Genomic DNA, 15,866 nt, shown 5'->3' on the forward strand with positions numbered 1-15,866 from the left:
TATTGTAGCTTGGATACCTTACCTAGATAGCTGCTAGAAAGGGGGCGAAGAGTCATGCCGTTCTTCTAATACCTAATACGTTACCTACTGTACCTACCATGAAAGGAGACGTGGTTTATTTCTTGCAAAAGACGTGATGATTGTCGGTGAGGCTGGAGACAAAGAGGACAAGTCATTTGCTTTAGACTTATAAGACAACTACCAGCAAAGGCGGTCAGTTAGATATACCCATTATATGTATCAAGTTTTTCATCGTCACAAGTAGATTGTTATCTCCTCATATAGGTACCTAGGTAGGTACTTAGGTATGTAATCCTTATTATTCAGCCATCAATTCATTATACTAAGGCCAGGCCTTCTTTGTTTGGGATGCGGATCCCTAAAACGCAGACCCCCCTGACAGCATATCCCAGGTACCTAGTATACACCAGGCCAGACGACTGACTGACTTTGTGTGTATACAATATTGATACAGCATGGCCGATTTTTCAATGCCCCCGGTACGCCTCCGGCGTCTCGCAGATATATTTCCTGCTTTGCCCAATGCAACTCATGAATAACGCCTGAATACTCCTTTGCTATCATTATGTGCCCACCCTCCCTCCCTTGAACGCGAAATTGACTTCATGCTTCGTGAATCAGTTCCGAGTTATATTATATGACAAGCACACCTATATCAAATCTCATGATTTGATAGGTAGTAAGCCCCTATGTAAAGATCGTTTATTATACCTAGCTTGCTTTGATATCCCACAGTAGGCCTCTGTAAGAGGCACAACTGAGCGGAAATCAGCTAAGATCTCTCACGCCTCATCAAGCACTAGACGTTCTCAACCACCGAAACGATATAGTATCGTAGGCATATCGTAGGCAGAGAGTAGGCCGTCTCCACCCGAGATCAAATCGCCGAGGCCAGATTATTTCACCAGCGACGCCTAGATGTTTAGTTAATAGCCGAGGGATTGAAATTAAGATGGTAGGCTACTTACGAATACGCATCAAGCATGGGCTGTCGGCGTTTGAATTTGGGAGTCGCGTCCTTGAAACGCCGTTTCGGTGAATCTTCTTCGGCATTACTACCACTGCTTGGTGGCCGTTCTAATCCGAGAAGTTCGCGCTCGATAGAATCGAGTGGAGACCCCGGAGGTTCGGACACCTTAGACCCGAATGAAGAGCGCCGGCTGCTTGAGCGACCTTTATGAATACTACCATTGTTTTGTCTGCTTGGGGGCCGACTGTATGACCGAGGCGATCTGGCAGGTTCTTCATGTGGTACTGGCGACTGAGCGTTGAGCCGATTCTGATCATCGACAGACAGGGAGTTGGGTCGTTGGCTTCTCGTTCCCTGATTTAGACCGTCGCTCCCATAATGGGCGCTTGGAGACGATGGCTTGCTATTATGTATATCGTCTGGTTTCGCCGCTGGCTTCTGGTCATCTATTGAAATTGCGGGCGGGTTTGAAGGCTCATAGGGGGTTTCTTGGCCACTCTCGATAACTTCGCCAGGCTCGGGAGACGTGGTTTTGATCCTTTTGTTGTGTGAATCATGATACGGAAAGCTACGCGACCGATTATCCACTCCGGAATTATTGCCATTACTATGAAACTCGTCCCATCGTCTTTTCTTTTGGTCAGGCTTGTAGCGGTGCTCCTGATTCTTTCCATAATGTCGTCCCAATCCTTTAGAGTTGCCATAGCGATGCTTGCTAACATCATGCGAGTTGTTGGATCGGTCTCGGCGGTTGTTCCTCATAGATGCGTCTCGGGACGCTTTTTCGTAATCATCTAACTTTCCGGGGTGGATTTCTGTAATATCTAAGAACGCGGGGTGATACTGTACGAAATGCCAGTCTCTAGTCTCTCGGACGCTTTGTGCGAAGTCATCGACATTGCGTGGAGTGATATATCGCGACTTCAAAGCCTTAGCATCGAATGCCGGAGGTATCATCACATCCTCGGAATACAGAGCTGGAAGAGGTGCTGCAATCGGGTCTACTTTGCCTGATGATGGAGGTTCTAGAAAAATGGTGCGCTCATCCCAGTCAAACTCCTCATCGCCTTGATTTATAATTGTATCGGCCGCGGTATCTGCGTCGCCATGAACTGATGCCGAAGTTGGTTCCGATACTATCTCGCCAGGCTCGCGATCTTGGTCGGTCTTGATAGTTATTGGCGTCTCACGGTCTAAGGAGTTTCGCCTATGAGGGGTTGTTCGACCCGATGTTACCGCCGGTTGCTGTCTCCATCTACTCTGTCTATCCGATCTGTCCGAATTTTTGTACGGATGAAATCGATCATGCCGTTCTCGACGGCGCTCATCTGAGGGCCTACCGTGACCCCATCTTCGGGAACCTCTTTCTTCGTGATACGAGGGCTTATCGTGCCAGTCGCGCTGATAATAATCCCTAGGTTGGTCATCTGGCAACTGCACATTGTGCCATCCATCCTGTGAGTGCCAAGCGTCATTTGAACGTCTATCACCATAGCGATGTTGGTCTCGACCTCGTTGATGGCGATGTCTGTCATCACCGTACGGCTGCCCATGGGAAGGATCCACTGGTGGTGGTGGATATGGGGGATAAACTGGGGGAGGAGGACCTTGCTGAGGTGGGCTATATCCGCCTTGAGGATATCCGGGAGGTGGGCCATGATATCCGTATGGTGCGGGTGGAGGTACAAAATTGGGTGGCGGTGGATACTGTGGAGGGCCAGGGGGATATTGCGGCGGTGCTCCATATGGAGGGCCTGGAGGATATTGATTTGGTGGATACTGAGTAGGGCGATTAGGAGGACCGGGAGGGTAATCATTAGGAAAATACTGGCCAGGGCGTCCAGGAGGGGGGGCTTGGTGGTCGTAAGGCCCGTGAACAGGTCCTTGGGGACCATATGTGGCACCATACGCATTATGATATGGCGGTGCGTTCAACGACTGAGGAAGACCAGGCGGTGGAGGTCCGAATCGATCATAAGATGTGTTTGGCGGAGGAGGGTGGCCTCCATGTCCCGGACCGTATAATGATTGCGGTGGATATCCCGGCACCGGGCCCGGGTGATAGGATTGCGGCGGCGAATTCTCAAAACGAGACATCGGAGGTGGATGATGAGACGGTGCGGGGGGTGGAGGAAGCGGAGGAGGAGGAGGGTAACGCGTAATTACCGGTCCTTTGCCTCGCTTACTAGTGACATGATCATTATGAGGACTATTGCTTGGCTGCTGTCGCGCCCAAGATGCCTCTAACCCGCTATTATATTCTTAGCCAAACACGATCGTAGGTCAAGGGTATGAAAGGGGGGGGGGACGAAGGGTCTGCGACCAAGACAAGTCAACCATACTTACGCTGGTACCTTTCTAGGCTCTTCAGGACATGCCGTGAACATATGGCCCCGTATGCCACAGTTGTAGCAGGGAGGCTCATTGCGCTCCGGCGCGAGGCCCGGGGCAGCTTGGGCCATCTCGCTTGCTATTAATAGCAAGCTAGAAGCTTGAAGAACTATACCTCAGAACACCTCGAAGTTGTCAGAAAGCAGGGAACTAACGGCGACGAAATCGATGAATTACCGAGCACCTGAGCGCAACGGTTTGTAGCGCAAAATCATATGCTTCGTAGCACAGTCATTTAAGTATGTGCTCGTGTGAGGTAATGTATTCAAGGTATAAAAGGTATAGTATAGGCTCTGCGATATAATCTTGTGTTGTGGTAGACAATTTCTCAATAATCAAGGCGCGAAGGTGCGTCGAAGTCTTTGCACGACCCAACTATGCGCGGGGTTAGACAAGCTGGCTACCGTCAATTCTATCCGAAAGCTCAGAGACCTATTCAATTGGGAACATAAATGAAAGGAAGGTAAACATGTATAGGGAGATAGCGTGGTGAGGAGCTACCTAGGTAGAGATGAGGATGTATTCGTTCGGCGTAAGAGTACTAACATTGAAGTAGGTAAGTACCTACCTATTTACCTAACCTATATATGTAGTAGTTTGGCGGGCAGCGACATCAACTCTTCACCGCGACAGAACGCGGACTGCCACCAACACGAATCCCTCCGCTCCGATGTCGCGAAACCAATTGCTGTGAATTCATCAAGGATGTACCGGTAGTGCGATTGGAGTGCAGGCAGGGCGTGATGATGTTGATGCTGGAACGATTGATGCTAATTGTTCTTAACATAAAAATCGTTAAAGAAAAGAAACGGGCTGAAATTGAAGGTTTCACGGGTGAGATTCAAATGTACAAATGGATGGTACAATGTCGCATTTAGACTGAAGACCGATACCTTAGCATATGTACGGCCATTGAAGGCGGCTGCGGTTAAACTTCGGTCCGCGATTAACAGAGTTTTTGCCTATGGATGGCCTTTAATGAAGACCGGACGAAAGAAAATAAAATGAAATAAGAAAATTAAGAATAAAATAGGTTTACAATATGTACATACAAAATATGGATAGGTACATCATATAGAATAAATTTGGAAAATAATTATAAAAAATAATATAATCACTATAATAGAAGCGACGGTCCATGAACACGGGCAAGAAGATTGCTTTATATTGTATGATGACATCAAAAAGCTGACTGGCCAACAGTATACTATGTACGTATGACCTTGCCGAGGCTTTGCTTGATATATATCAACCTTGAGTGAGAAAACCCGAATATAGAGCATACTATTGGTATGGATATGTATGAGGGCCAATGCCGCAGAATATAGAAATGATATAGATAAATCAAAAATGGCAAAAACCAAAGCACGACGGTGGTTATCTTCCACCCTGTCTCGTCCATCTAACCAACTGCAAAGGTAAACTACCCATAATCATCAAACCTTCTGATATAGACGTAGACAGAGATGAAAAGGTCGAATACATACTAAGTAGTATTCGAAAACTGGTGGGAGAGATAGGAACCTCCAAGGCTAGAATGCTCGAGTGTTAAAAGGTAAGAAGTTCTTGAATTCAGGTTTACGAAGTAGAAAAGGGAATAGAAAGCAGGCATTCTACTATGAACTGCCCGAGATCAAATTTTGGAGTATATGCCACGAGAAATGGGGCCAATACAGCCCGACTCATCCTGCAACGAGGTTCGAGCTTGGGGCACCACTTGACGGGATGAAGTTGAAAAAGAGATGTTGAAGTCGGCAGAAAACGTGGTCCGATGAATTTTAGGTGAAGTAGGTTGGAGTCCGTTATCGGGGCTTACATAAGGTATAGTTACATGCATATATCAAAGTTCCAAGTTGCATGTGTGCACAGTGGCAGTGGCGTCTGTGCAGAAATGAGCACACTGAGATAACGATAAGGAAAACGGTAGCTTACCAATTCCAAGTTACCCCAGGTAGTTGAACAAATTCAACATCCCTCTAATTTCCACCATTTCCTCCATTTCTCCTCCACCAAGGCGATTCCACACATTGATAAATGATTGAACGAGACCAATATATTCTTCTCAAAGGATACACCTGATGTTCTACTTTCTTTTTGCGCTTTGAGCCCGCATTTGCCTCCAAGGCCCGCATCGCTGTCGCATTTTCTACCCCGCCGCATTTATCGACTTCGATCCGACCCTTCTCCCCATGTGAGGCGACGAATTATCTTCCTCCGTCGAACATGTTTGCGGTTTCTTCTCGCTCCCCATACGACTTTGTATTCCCACGGAGCAGAAGGAAGCCCACACCGCACCGCCGACCCCAGAAAGCTTCTTGAACCTGCCTTGGGCTTGGGTAAACTCGCTCAACAAGTTTTATTTTCCCGCGACACTTTTGCAGCTGGCCCAACATGCCTGGGCTCCCAGGTTGGTTTATGCCTCGCCCCAGCAAAACAAAGCAGCATAGTTAACGACTGAGACTGACTCATTCCTTGACTAGCTTCAGTTGATCTGGATGAATGCATCTCCCGTTTGTATAAGAAGGAACTTTTGGCCGAATCCGTGATCGAGGCAATATGCGCCAAGACGAAAGAGTTACTCATGCGAGAGAGCAACGTGGTCCACGTGCGGGCTCCCGTCACCGTCGTCGGTGATATCCACGGCCAGTTCTACGATCTGATCGAGATATTCAAGATTGGTGGTTGGTGTCCGGATACGAACTACTTATTCCTCGGTAAGCGCATGCGCAAAAATGATCCTGTAATGAGCTACCCTTCCCTAACCTTGAATGATTATAGGCGACTATGTGGATCGCGGCATGTTCAGCGTAGAGACGATATCACTACTTGTCTGCCTTAAACTACGATATCCGAACCGAGTACACCTTATCCGAGGCAACCACGAGTCGCGCGGCGTGACGCAGTCTTACGGCTTCTATACCGAGTGCTCGCGCAAATACGGCAACGCAAACGTCTGGCACTACTTTACTGACATGTTCGACTTCCTTACTCTATCCGTCGTCATTAACGACCAGATATTCTGCGTACACGGCGGACTATCACCGTCCATCCATTCTATCGACCAGATCAAGATCATCGACCGGTTTAGAGAGATACCACACGAAGGCCCCATGGCCGATCTCGTATGGTCCGATCCAGACCCCGAAAGAGACGAATTCTCCCTTTCACCCCGAGGTGCAGGGTATACTTTTGGCGCCCGAGTAGTAAAAAAGTTCCTGGCCGTCAACGGAATGAACCATATCCTGCGTGCGCACCAGCTCTGCCAGGAGGGCTTCCAGGTCCTCTATGACGACCAGCTGAGCACGGTATGGAGCGCACCTAACTACTGCTACCGATGCGGCAACATGGCCAGTGTTTTGGAAGTCAGCGATGCTGGGGAAAGGTTCTTCAACGTGTTCGCAGCCGCGCCCGAGAATGACCAACATAAGGAGATCCAGCAGGGGACCGAAAAAGCCGCCGATGGGAACGCTCTGCCGGATTATTTCTTGTAGCGATATGGATTGATTGCTCATCCCTATATTTACTTTACTATACATACATACATACATACCTACGTACACACGTACCTACCTATCTAACTACGTAGGGAGGCACCGATCGAACTCGGCTGAGAATAGGGCAGGCAGGCACAGCATACAGCAACATGCACAACATAGATATAAGCATGTTTGTTTGTTTTTTCTTGGAGGAGAGAAAGAGAGAGAGATACCTCAATCTAGCATGAAAGAAAAGAATCGAAAATACCCAGGTCCTTTTTTATTATTAAAAGAAAAACCAACCGTGTGCGTAACTATCTAAGGGTTGTTTTTTTTATTGTATACCATCGTTAAAAGATGTGTGCAGGTGAGAAAAAAAGGTTTCGTGAATTGCTGCTGCTGCAAACAAACAGTAGTTACTGCAAAATGAATGCAGTGAAATTGATAAGGGGGGATGATGTATGTATATGTAGTTGTCGATCCCCCACGAAGAAACTGCTTACTACAACAATTAACACTTCCACCTCTAACCACCGGCTTCTTAATAACACAACATTCTACTCATACGCCATCGGAATAGGCTGAGCTTCGGGCGGGTTCGCAGCTTGCAAGCTGCTACCAGATTCCTTTTTTTACATTCGTGTCACTCCCCTCTCGCCGTCTTTTCTTCAACTCCACACCAACGTCTTCTCTGTGATCACAAATCCTCCGGACCGTCTACCAATCTTTGGAAATGTCGAAGCTCCATTCGAACTGCAGGTGAGTCTTCTTATCGTCATCAACAAAGCTGGATGTAGCGTTGTAGTGACCTCGAGCGAGCATGCCGGCTGGGGCCTCTTCCTCTTGGACTATGCAAAGATTAGCTTCGCAGCATCTAAAAAGTTGAAATCCCCATGATTACTTACAGCGCTTGGAGTACAGAGGTTGCTTGTCTGTGTTTGGGGCGTAGCTTCCCTATGATTTGTAAGTAAAAGATATGCTAAGAATACAGGGATTCGGAAGATACTTACCAACATCTCGGAGTCCTTGCTAACCTTGATACCCTTGCGCTTGACAACTTGGACATACTGCAGGCCACTGAGAATTTCGTGCTGGACTTTGAAAGTGGCTACCATGGTGAATTTGCAGCCCTCCTTAATCTTGAATGGGCGGTCTTTGAGGGTAACCTCGCTACCGGGAGCAGACAAGTCAATAGTGACCGCGGAACGTCCAGGCGATTCCATGGTTAGGGAGTGAATAATGCAGACACGGGTGTCGTTTGGATCAGAAAGGTCCTTTCCACCACCAAGGCCAAGGGACTGCTTGTATCGTTGAAGGGATTCATCATTGGAATCTGTACCAGAAACGTGTTTGTTAGAAACCCTTCTTACTTTGGGATACCATATGTTTCCTTCACTGTGTGGAATAGAAGTGAGGAGTGAAGTGGCGAGAGGAAGGGGGTTTGTTAAGGTGTTTGTGACTGTGAATCCTTCATTCATCATGGTGCTCGGTAGTCCTCTGCATGTCATTGCTGGATCGAGGTCGCTTGTAGAGGAAGCAGCAGAGGGGAGGAGAGGGTTTGAATATTTCAAGGAAGTGTTCCTGGCTTTTTCCCTAACCCAGTTCACGAAATTCGAGCCCAGACTCGGCCGCTTAGGAAATTGTTCGCTAATTTCACCACTTTCGCCAGCACTTGACTTGAAGGTGCTACTGTGAAGGCGCAATTTGAGGTGGTCTTTGATGGATTGCTTGTTGCGAACGGGACAGTACTTCCAGGCTGTGGGAAATGGGGTGTCCAGCGGACTAGGCATCAGAGTAAGAGCATCGGCATCTTCCTCTGAATGCCTATGGGGGTTGAGTGAACTTGGTGGATATGTCTTAATGTAGACCCGATCCAGAACTGGCATTGAGACCATAGGTCGTAATAACCTGGTGGGACGGGGAATGCCATAGCCATCAGATCGTAGACGCAAATCCCGCGCTTCCATTATGAAGGTAGACGATGCGTCGATGCATCAGTGACGGTAAGACCATGTTCTGAGTAGAGAAAGGAATTCTCAATTGAGTTTGTAATGTTGATGTGTCGAATTTGCAGCAGAGCGAAGAAACGATTGTTGTTGTGTTTTGTCGTGTTATTTTTGTTGTTGCCCACTAAAGAGGGTGTTTAAGACGGTAAGGTGGTGAGAGAAAAATCACCAAGTCTGTCATCGTAGGATGGTACTAGGCACTGGGTAGTGTTTTCTGTACCTGGCCATCGAAATGCGCGACAGAGCCTAATAGATCCCTAACATTGCTGGCGTTGACAACCTGAGTCCAAAACTTCTCCACGGTGACCAACTCTACACTCGTGTTGTGTATCCACCCCCCCTTTTTTCAGCCAGTTCTCAACCTGACTGATCCCACATACTCGCCATGTATGTAAAACATGCAATGTAACTAATGAAGATGAGGTAGAAGATTGCTGTGCTGTGTAATGTGAAGACAAAGGTGATATAACTAGAAAAATACTAATACTACTGTGTTTTACTCACCCATATTCTGATATTCAGCCAAGCTCTGCTTGGGCTGGGAGAGCTTATAGCCCTGAGTCTCCTCAGGCAAGTGATCATTATCGTCTTGTGAGGCCATTTTGAAGGATGGAAAAGAGTTTTTAAGAAGATTTTAAGAGAACTAGCTCTATGAATGAGTATAGATTATGTATGCAGGTAAATTTGTATTTTTACTATTGTTAGTATTGTTTGGAAAGAATGTAAATAAATGGACGAAGCTGGCGAGTGGTTGAAATATCGGTAGGAGGGGTAGACTGGCGGTGATGGTTTTGTACTTGGGCAAGGTGTAAATAAGCTAACGATCCACAGTACAGAGGTACCTACATGTAGTACCTAGTACTAGGTACTAGGTAATGTACATACATTAGGGTACCTACCTGTACCTATGCACATGTGTACTTAGCTATGTATCATAATGTATGTCGATCTGATCATTGACAATCAACAAAGAAGGTGGGATGGAGTGGCTTCTGGCTGGTTTTTGTGGCTCTCAAAAGATGCAAGTGCACTTCAGTTGCAGGTGGGGCTAAGGGACTACTACAGCTACATGTGCGTTCCTGCGCTTTTGAGGGGTTTCGTCTTGTCTCCTCGAGACTGGTTTTGTTCCAACTTCCGACCTATCTGGTTGGCCATCTTTTGATCTAACGAGCGTTTCTTTCCTTTCTGGGGTGGTACTTATCAAAGCCGCGCTTGCCCTACACTTATGTATGCGGTGCGTATGTACCATGCAGTGATACCTTTCAACCTGGAGAGGCTTTATCATGCCTGACATGATACTACTAACTAGATGTATGTATTATTTATCACAGTTCAATGATATGTACATATATATATGTAGTACTATGCCATGTGTATTTGAATGTCTACATGTATGTATCTAACGAGTCTGAGTACCTACTACATAGACACATCAGTTGTAAATTGCCCAGGTTACCTACATAGGTAGGTTTGCTCTCTACATAACTATATTACAGTCAAAACATTGGAATTGAATTTGAGCTGTAATCATAATGATACATGTCCTGCATACTCATAGCAGATTCTAGTGAGCTTACTATGTAGGTTAGGAGTCTAGGAGTCTAGGAGTCCGAGTACATATGTAGGTATGCACTGTAGGTATGTACTTCGTACACAACTTTTACTCCTGAGAATTTATGACCGCCTTGACACTAAATTACAGTACATACCCAGTAAATAGACTGTACACTATCGCACTGTCGGATACTGGAGAAAATTGATCCTGGGACCCTGGTCCGAGCTTCGTATGCACAAATGTATGTACATTAATAAGGTAGTACCATAAGGAGGAGCCCTGGAGCACTTCGTTGAATCAATGATATTCCCTGTCATCTTTTAACCTACCTGGGTATCCTATTGGATCGATGCCTATAACTTTGCGGAGCCGCTAAGCTTTACGTGGTAATTCATTAATTCCTATTTCGCGACTGCTGTCCTAGACAAAATCACTGGATGTTCCCAGGTGCTGACTACTCTTGAGTCGCAGCGCGAACTCGAACGGGCCTCCCCAGCTTTTCTCCCTTCTTTTCGCTACCCTCCTTCTCTAATCCTAACCTCTTAATCCTTTTTCCTGTCAATCTGCCTCAGATTCGAGACGACATTTTTGCGCCGGGTCTTGTTGCTACAACTTCATCCACCATATTCCTTTAGGTCATAGTCGCCAACAACACAAAATATTCCAAGCTTCTAAGCTTTCTTTTTCTTTTTCTCTTTTCAATCAGCTCCTGGGTGTTTCCCCATCACAGTGTGACTCTCTTTTCTTATACATTAGTACCTACTACCAAATAATAATCTCTTCCTGCCGAATCCCATAACGTGAGTGAGATCCATTCTGGCGACCCGCCCATACGAGTGTTTCAAAGATCGCGCTTTTAATGACGACTCGCGACATTGTATCGCAACGCATTTTTATCTTCGCGCGACTCGATGGCAAACAACTGCTAACCCAACGACTAGCCTCGATTTTATTCTCGTTTTCAATCTCATCACTTACTCGATATTAATTGTCTGTCCTCGTCAATCAACCCAACACTCTTAAGCGCAAACGTTCATCCAGTCGCGTCACTGGCCTAAGAAATCTCACAAGATGGCTTTTGCAAGACATCTTCCCAGCAAACACAATCCTCTGATGATTGATGATATTCCTCCATGTACTGATGAATTGTATCCAGTCACTTTTGACTTGCATCGCTTACTTGTTTTACAGATCATGAGCTCGTTTCGCGCCGACGTCTAGGTCAGACCCAATTGACCGCGAAGATGGTTGCGGCGGGTACTGCAGGCGATGTCGACCCTTCAAGTCTGGGGGTTTTCGATTATGCGCACCTACGAGCTCCTCTACCGAAGGGGATTAATTCGGGCATCTTCAAGTCTTCTCCCAACTCTTATTTCCTCATGCGTCGCAGCCAAGATGGATTCGTCTCTGCGACTGGTATGTTCAAGGCAACTTTCCCTTACGCTGAAGCAACCGAAGAGGAAATAGAACGCAAGTTTATCAAGTCGCTACCTACAACGAGCCACGAGGAGACTGCTGGAAATGTTTGGATCCCTCCTGAGCAAGCATTGGCCCTGGCAGAGGAATACCAAATCACTCCTTGGATCTGCGCCCTTTTGGACCCAGCCGACATCTCTATCACGAACCCACCAGATAGCCCTCCCAAGAGGATCATGGCACCGCCGAAATTTGAGGCCAGTCTACCAACACAGCCCGTCCTTGCACCACCGACTCCATCTTCACTTCCTCGTAGTACGCGAGGCCGCCGCTCAGCTAGTCCTGCAAAGAAACGAGCGATCGCGTCTCCGCGGAAGCGGTCTGCTAAACTCTCAGTGCCTCCACCCACCGTTGCTGATATTCTGCCTGTGCAAGAAGAGATCGAACCTATCACGAAGGGCGCTGAGCTTGCCTTAAACGGTACCAAGTCGGACGAGGAGACTGCTTCTACTGCTGCTACTGAAGACGTGTCCATCAAACCCATTGAGAAGGAGCCCGCAGTCGTATTCGCGCCCGCCGAGGAGGAACCCAAAGTGCAAATCAAGGTCGGCCAGGAGGTCGAGTTCCACGGTGGCGTCGAGACAACGCAGACCGCGGTAGAAGTAGAACTTCCGGTAAGCGGAGAACCCAGTGTAGACGAGGCTGCCAGAATGGTTGAAGAGGCGAAAGAGATGGTAAGGATCGCCGCCGCCGAAACTGCCGCATCATCTGGCTCTGGTTCAAAGGGCAAGCGAAAGGCCGACGAACTCGCTGAAGACGAAGACGAAGGAAGTGAAGCCGAAGGCCCGGAAGAGCCGAGATCCAAGAAAGTCAAGACAGAAGTACAGTTGAGAAAAGAGCGTGTCAGAAATCGGGCACTGGTTGGTCTTAGCGCCACCCTCGCCGTTGGGTAAGTCACTGCTAGTACTACTTTTACGATTCCGCAAACTAATCATTATTTTTATTAGTGCTTTGATTCCGTACGTTATGGGCGTATTCTAGATTAGCATGGCCCATCCGCCTCTCTCTATGACTTTCCAATTTTTACCATAGTACCTAGCATCATCCCATCGCCCTACTCGCACCATATTGAAGTTTGGGTAGTTCTGTTGGGTTTTGTATTCACCGGGCTTTTGAAAGCCCGGTTGCTCTATTGTTGTTGTTGTCGTTTTTGCACATACCCCCAGCAGTTGATTAGAAACAACTGCTCTGATTCTGATTTCGCGAAGCTATAAGCTATAAGAAACGGCTCATGTATACATTCCGGTTGGCGAATCTCTGGGAAGGAAGGACAACACTGTCCTGGTTGTTCCAAGGTTTGTAATGAAAAGAGAAATCACTCGTTGACCCCATTTCCGCATTCCCGTAATACTTTACTACCCACTCGAATATCTGACGAACGATGCGCTCACTGTCATGTGGTTACACTCTTGTTGTCATGAAACATGATTGATTACTAGGAATAATTAAGAGAATCCTTGTTCCATTAAGAGGCGTTTGCGTATTAATATGTCGTCGTGTTAGACACCTACATATGTAGTAGGCTATCTAGGTTAGTACATTATGTGGCCTGCTATGCATGTAGATAGAATGTGATTTATATCCCAGGATCCTGGTGAGGCTCTGCTGGGGAGGATTCGGTTTAAAGAGGAAATGAAAGTCTTTGTTCAGATAACCTGTGTACCTATGAATACCTAACCTAGGGAGATACCTATATATGTTTATCTGTGTCTATGAGCATCACTACTACATATGTAATAACATTGAAGTTGTCGTCAACGTTCAATATAGTACATATGCACACATGCATTCTACACAGCAATGATGTAGGTTAGATTCAAGATCAAATAGTGGTGCTATGCACCTATACGGAGTACTGTTTAGTACATATGTGGATAGTGGCCCAAGCTTTGCACTTTGTGGATCGAAAACTTTTCACTATCTCATTTCATTTCTCTTCTTCTAATTTCAAAACTTTTCCTACTCTACACAACCCAAAAAATTCTCTGTGTGAGAATTGCTCAGACAACATCTAGTTACTCATGGTTTAATTTAAACCTCAACGAAGGGTTACATTCCCTTCTTGAACTCGCAGCAATGTGTTGTCTTACCTAATTCCCCAGGGATCTATTGAGATCGCTGGATCTTTAGGTCACTGGACCACTGGTTCACTGGTTCACTGGGGTTGAATTGAGCTCGAGCTCCTGCTTAACATCGGCAATGGCCGGTTCTTGTGGTCCTCGGGATAAAGCCAGTACCCCGCGACTTTTTGAGTAGAGCTTTGGAGAGCTTGGAGAAAGTCGCCAATTAACTTTCAACTACTCTCCAACACGTATAACGTGCAACATTCCTCATTCTTGTTACTGTTTGATCACAACCAGTTGGAACTTTCATGCTTTATATCATGAGGGTACCCTTAGTTGCGCGGAGCTCCTTGAGAGGTTCAAGACGAGCTTTCTCAGCTACTTCGAGGCGGTCAGAGAGCTATGGCTTTATCGGCCTAGGTCAGATGGTAAGTCTTGGACAACATACGTGTATCACGACGACCAAGCTAATTGAGGCGAACTCAGGGGTACCAAATGGCCAAGAATCTACAATCAAAGCTCCCGCCGAATGATACTCTGAGGCTGTTTGACATCAATCACGATGCGACGAAACGCTTAGCCGAGGAGATGCGGGTTTCCCAAACTGGCGGTGCAGCTGTTGAGATTGCACGAGGCATACATGATGCCACGCAACAAGCGGTATGTCCTTCACTATTCCTACATGTCAATTCCTACTCATATGATGATTTTTGTTCTATCTATGATCTAAGTTGGGACCGGCTTGCCGGTCTTCTCGTGATTAACTATTATACTTAAAGCCAATCCTCTGAAGAGTTTATATTCTTTTCCCATCCTGTTAGTCAAACGAGTTGGGAATTTGATCACTGATCAAACCTTTCTAGGATATAGTAATTACGGTTTTACCCGAGCCATCGCACGTCAAGAGCGTATATGGAGAGATATTATCACCACATTTACCCCAGAAAGACAGGGTGTATATCGATTGCTCGACGATCGACCCATCGTCGTCCCGAGAGGTTGCAAAGTGGGTTGCAGATGCAAATCAAGGCCAATTCGTTGATGCTCCTATGTCGGGCGGGGTTGTAGGTGCTGCCGCAGGCTCGTTGACCTTCATGTTGGGTGCTCCTGACAGTCTGGTACCGAAGCTAGAGCCGATTCTGCTACGCATGGGGAAGCGAGTGTTGCATTGCGGTGCGCAAGGCAATGGACTAAGCGCGAAGTTGGCAAATAACTACTTGCTTGCCATTAACAACATCGCAACTGCGGAAGCCATGAACCTAGGCATCAGATGGGGTCTTGATCCTAAGATATTGGCGAATATTATCAACGTCAGCACGGGCAGATGCTGGCCTAGCGAAGTCAACAACCCGGTGAAAGGAGTTGTTGAGACCGCACCAGCTGGCCGTGACTATTCTGGCGGGTTTGGTATTAGCTTAATGAAAAAGGACTTGAAACTTGCCATCATAGCTGCAAAGGAAACTGATGCGAAGTTGGAACTCGGAGATCGAGCGAGGGAGGTTTACGAGCAGGCAGAGCAAGTAGATTCCTGTAAAGGCCGAGACTTTTCCGTCATTTATAGATTTCTTGGCGGTAAGGAATGATATTATGTAAATGTCAACGGTATAATCTGATCTTATCTGATCCAGTCAGTGAAGCATGCAGGTACCTAGATACATCATATACATATATAGGGCATGTGCTTCGCTCCGGGCCCTAAGATCCGGATGGCGGGAGCCCGGAGAACTGCGCTAGAACCGTAGCGTCCCGGATGATGCCACTTCCGCCCATTTTAGGATTATAGGGGTCCAGTTTACCTAACTACTGGGACTTTTGCTTGTTTTCCTAGTATTTTTTTCAATTATCGACGAGTCAGAGCTGCTCGAATCAGCTTAACTACCTACGTATGCATAGTATATACCTAAATAG

The 15,866-nt window shown here is 46.7% G+C and overlaps 5 protein-coding genes across 5 annotated transcripts; 3 read left to right on the forward strand and 2 right to left on the reverse strand.

The window, feature by feature from the left end:
* Positions 1 to 985: 985 nt before the first annotated feature.
* On the reverse strand, positions 986 to 3,453 carry GGS25DRAFT_517201 (uncharacterized protein; the record flags this gene model as incomplete). The annotated part of the gene is made up of 2 exons (XM_049263344.1): positions 986 to 3,242; positions 3,338 to 3,453. The coding sequence occupies 2 exons, from the start codon at positions 3,451 to 3,453 to the stop codon at positions 986 to 988; spliced, it is 2,373 nt and encodes a 790-aa protein (XP_049121691.1).
* A 1,851-nt stretch (positions 3,454 to 5,304) lies between these two features.
* GGS25DRAFT_471351 (serine/threonine-protein phosphatase PP2A catalytic subunit) lies at positions 5,305 to 6,910 on the forward strand. The gene is made up of 3 exons (XM_049259340.1): positions 5,305 to 5,789; positions 5,863 to 6,096; positions 6,161 to 6,910. Exons 1-3 carry the CDS (start codon positions 5,774 to 5,776, stop codon positions 6,871 to 6,873), a joined length of 963 nt encoding a protein of 320 aa, XP_049121692.1. The 5' UTR covers positions 5,305 to 5,773; the 3' UTR covers positions 6,874 to 6,910.
* Positions 6,911 to 6,912: 2 nt separating this feature from the next.
* Positions 6,913 to 9,900, reverse strand: GGS25DRAFT_471352 (E set domain-containing protein). Its single transcript, XM_049259341.1, has 4 exons — positions 9,369 to 9,900; positions 7,869 to 8,191; positions 7,764 to 7,812; positions 6,913 to 7,706 (listed from the first exon to the last, which is right to left on the reverse strand). The coding sequence occupies exons 1-4, from the start codon at positions 9,463 to 9,465 to the stop codon at positions 7,576 to 7,578; spliced, it is 600 nt and encodes a 199-aa protein (XP_049121693.1). The 5' UTR covers positions 9,466 to 9,900; the 3' UTR covers positions 6,913 to 7,575.
* Positions 9,901 to 10,750: 850 nt separating this feature from the next.
* GGS25DRAFT_471357 (DNA-binding domain of Mlu1-box binding protein MBP1) lies at positions 10,751 to 13,367 on the forward strand. The gene is made up of 4 exons (XM_049259342.1): positions 10,751 to 11,219; positions 11,361 to 11,554; positions 11,611 to 12,784; positions 12,843 to 13,367. Exons 2-4 carry the CDS (start codon positions 11,491 to 11,493, stop codon positions 12,874 to 12,876), a joined length of 1,272 nt encoding a protein of 423 aa, XP_049121694.1. The 5' UTR covers positions 10,751 to 11,219; positions 11,361 to 11,490; the 3' UTR covers positions 12,877 to 13,367.
* Positions 13,368 to 13,815: 448 nt separating this feature from the next.
* GGS25DRAFT_471359 (putative 3-hydroxyisobutyrate dehydrogenase G6G8.5) lies at positions 13,816 to 15,701 on the forward strand. The gene is made up of 3 exons (XM_049259343.1): positions 13,816 to 14,386; positions 14,445 to 14,618; positions 14,822 to 15,701. The coding sequence occupies exons 1-3, from the start codon at positions 14,267 to 14,269 to the stop codon at positions 15,539 to 15,541; spliced, it is 1,014 nt and encodes a 337-aa protein (XP_049121695.1). The 5' UTR covers positions 13,816 to 14,266; the 3' UTR covers positions 15,542 to 15,701.
* Positions 15,702 to 15,866: the final 165 nt, after the last annotated feature.

Source organism: Hypoxylon fragiforme (assembly GCF_022984875.1).
Source record: "Hypoxylon fragiforme strain CBS 206.31 chromosome Unknown GGS25scaffold_1, whole genome shotgun sequence".
NCBI lineage: Eukaryota > Fungi > Ascomycota > Sordariomycetes > Xylariales > Hypoxylaceae > Hypoxylon > Hypoxylon fragiforme.

What these genes read in the sequence shown, in the direction of transcription:
- GGS25DRAFT_471352 (XM_049259341.1), bottom strand. Translation starts at nt 9,465, where the DNA reads ATGGCCTCACAAGACGATAATGATCACTTGCCTGAGGAGACTCAGGGC. An exon ending in GCAAGGACTCCGAGATGTTG is followed by an intron (nt 7,813 to 7,868) that starts GTAAGTATCTTC and finishes TACAAATCATAG; the next exon opens with GGAAGCTACGCCCCAAACAC. An exon ending in ACCTCTGTACTCCAAGCGCT is followed by an intron (nt 7,707 to 7,763) that starts GTAAGTAATCAT and finishes ATCTTTGCATAG; the next exon opens with TCCAAGAGGAAGAGGCCCCA.
- GGS25DRAFT_471351 (XM_049259340.1), top strand. An exon ending in TACGAACTACTTATTCCTCG is followed by an intron (nt 6,097 to 6,160) that starts GTAAGCGCATGC and finishes GAATGATTATAG; the next exon opens with GCGACTATGTGGATCGCGGC.
- GGS25DRAFT_471357 (XM_049259342.1), top strand. Translation starts at nt 11,491, where the DNA reads ATGGCTTTTGCAAGACATCTTCCCAGCAAACACAATCCTCTGATGATT. An exon ending in GATTGATGATATTCCTCCAT is followed by an intron (nt 11,555 to 11,610) that starts GTACTGATGAAT and finishes CTTGTTTTACAG; the next exon opens with ATCATGAGCTCGTTTCGCGC. An exon ending in AGCGCCACCCTCGCCGTTGG is followed by an intron (nt 12,785 to 12,842) that starts GTAAGTCACTGC and finishes TATTTTTATTAG; the next exon opens with TGCTTTGATTCCGTACGTTA.
- GGS25DRAFT_471359 (XM_049259343.1), top strand. Translation starts at nt 14,267, where the DNA reads ATGCTTTATATCATGAGGGTACCCTTAGTTGCGCGGAGCTCCTTGAGA. An exon ending in TTATCGGCCTAGGTCAGATG is followed by an intron (nt 14,387 to 14,444) that starts GTAAGTCTTGGA and finishes AGGCGAACTCAG; the next exon opens with GGGTACCAAATGGCCAAGAA. An exon ending in ATGATGCCACGCAACAAGCG is followed by an intron (nt 14,619 to 14,821) that starts GTATGTCCTTCA and finishes AAACCTTTCTAG; the next exon opens with GATATAGTAATTACGGTTTT.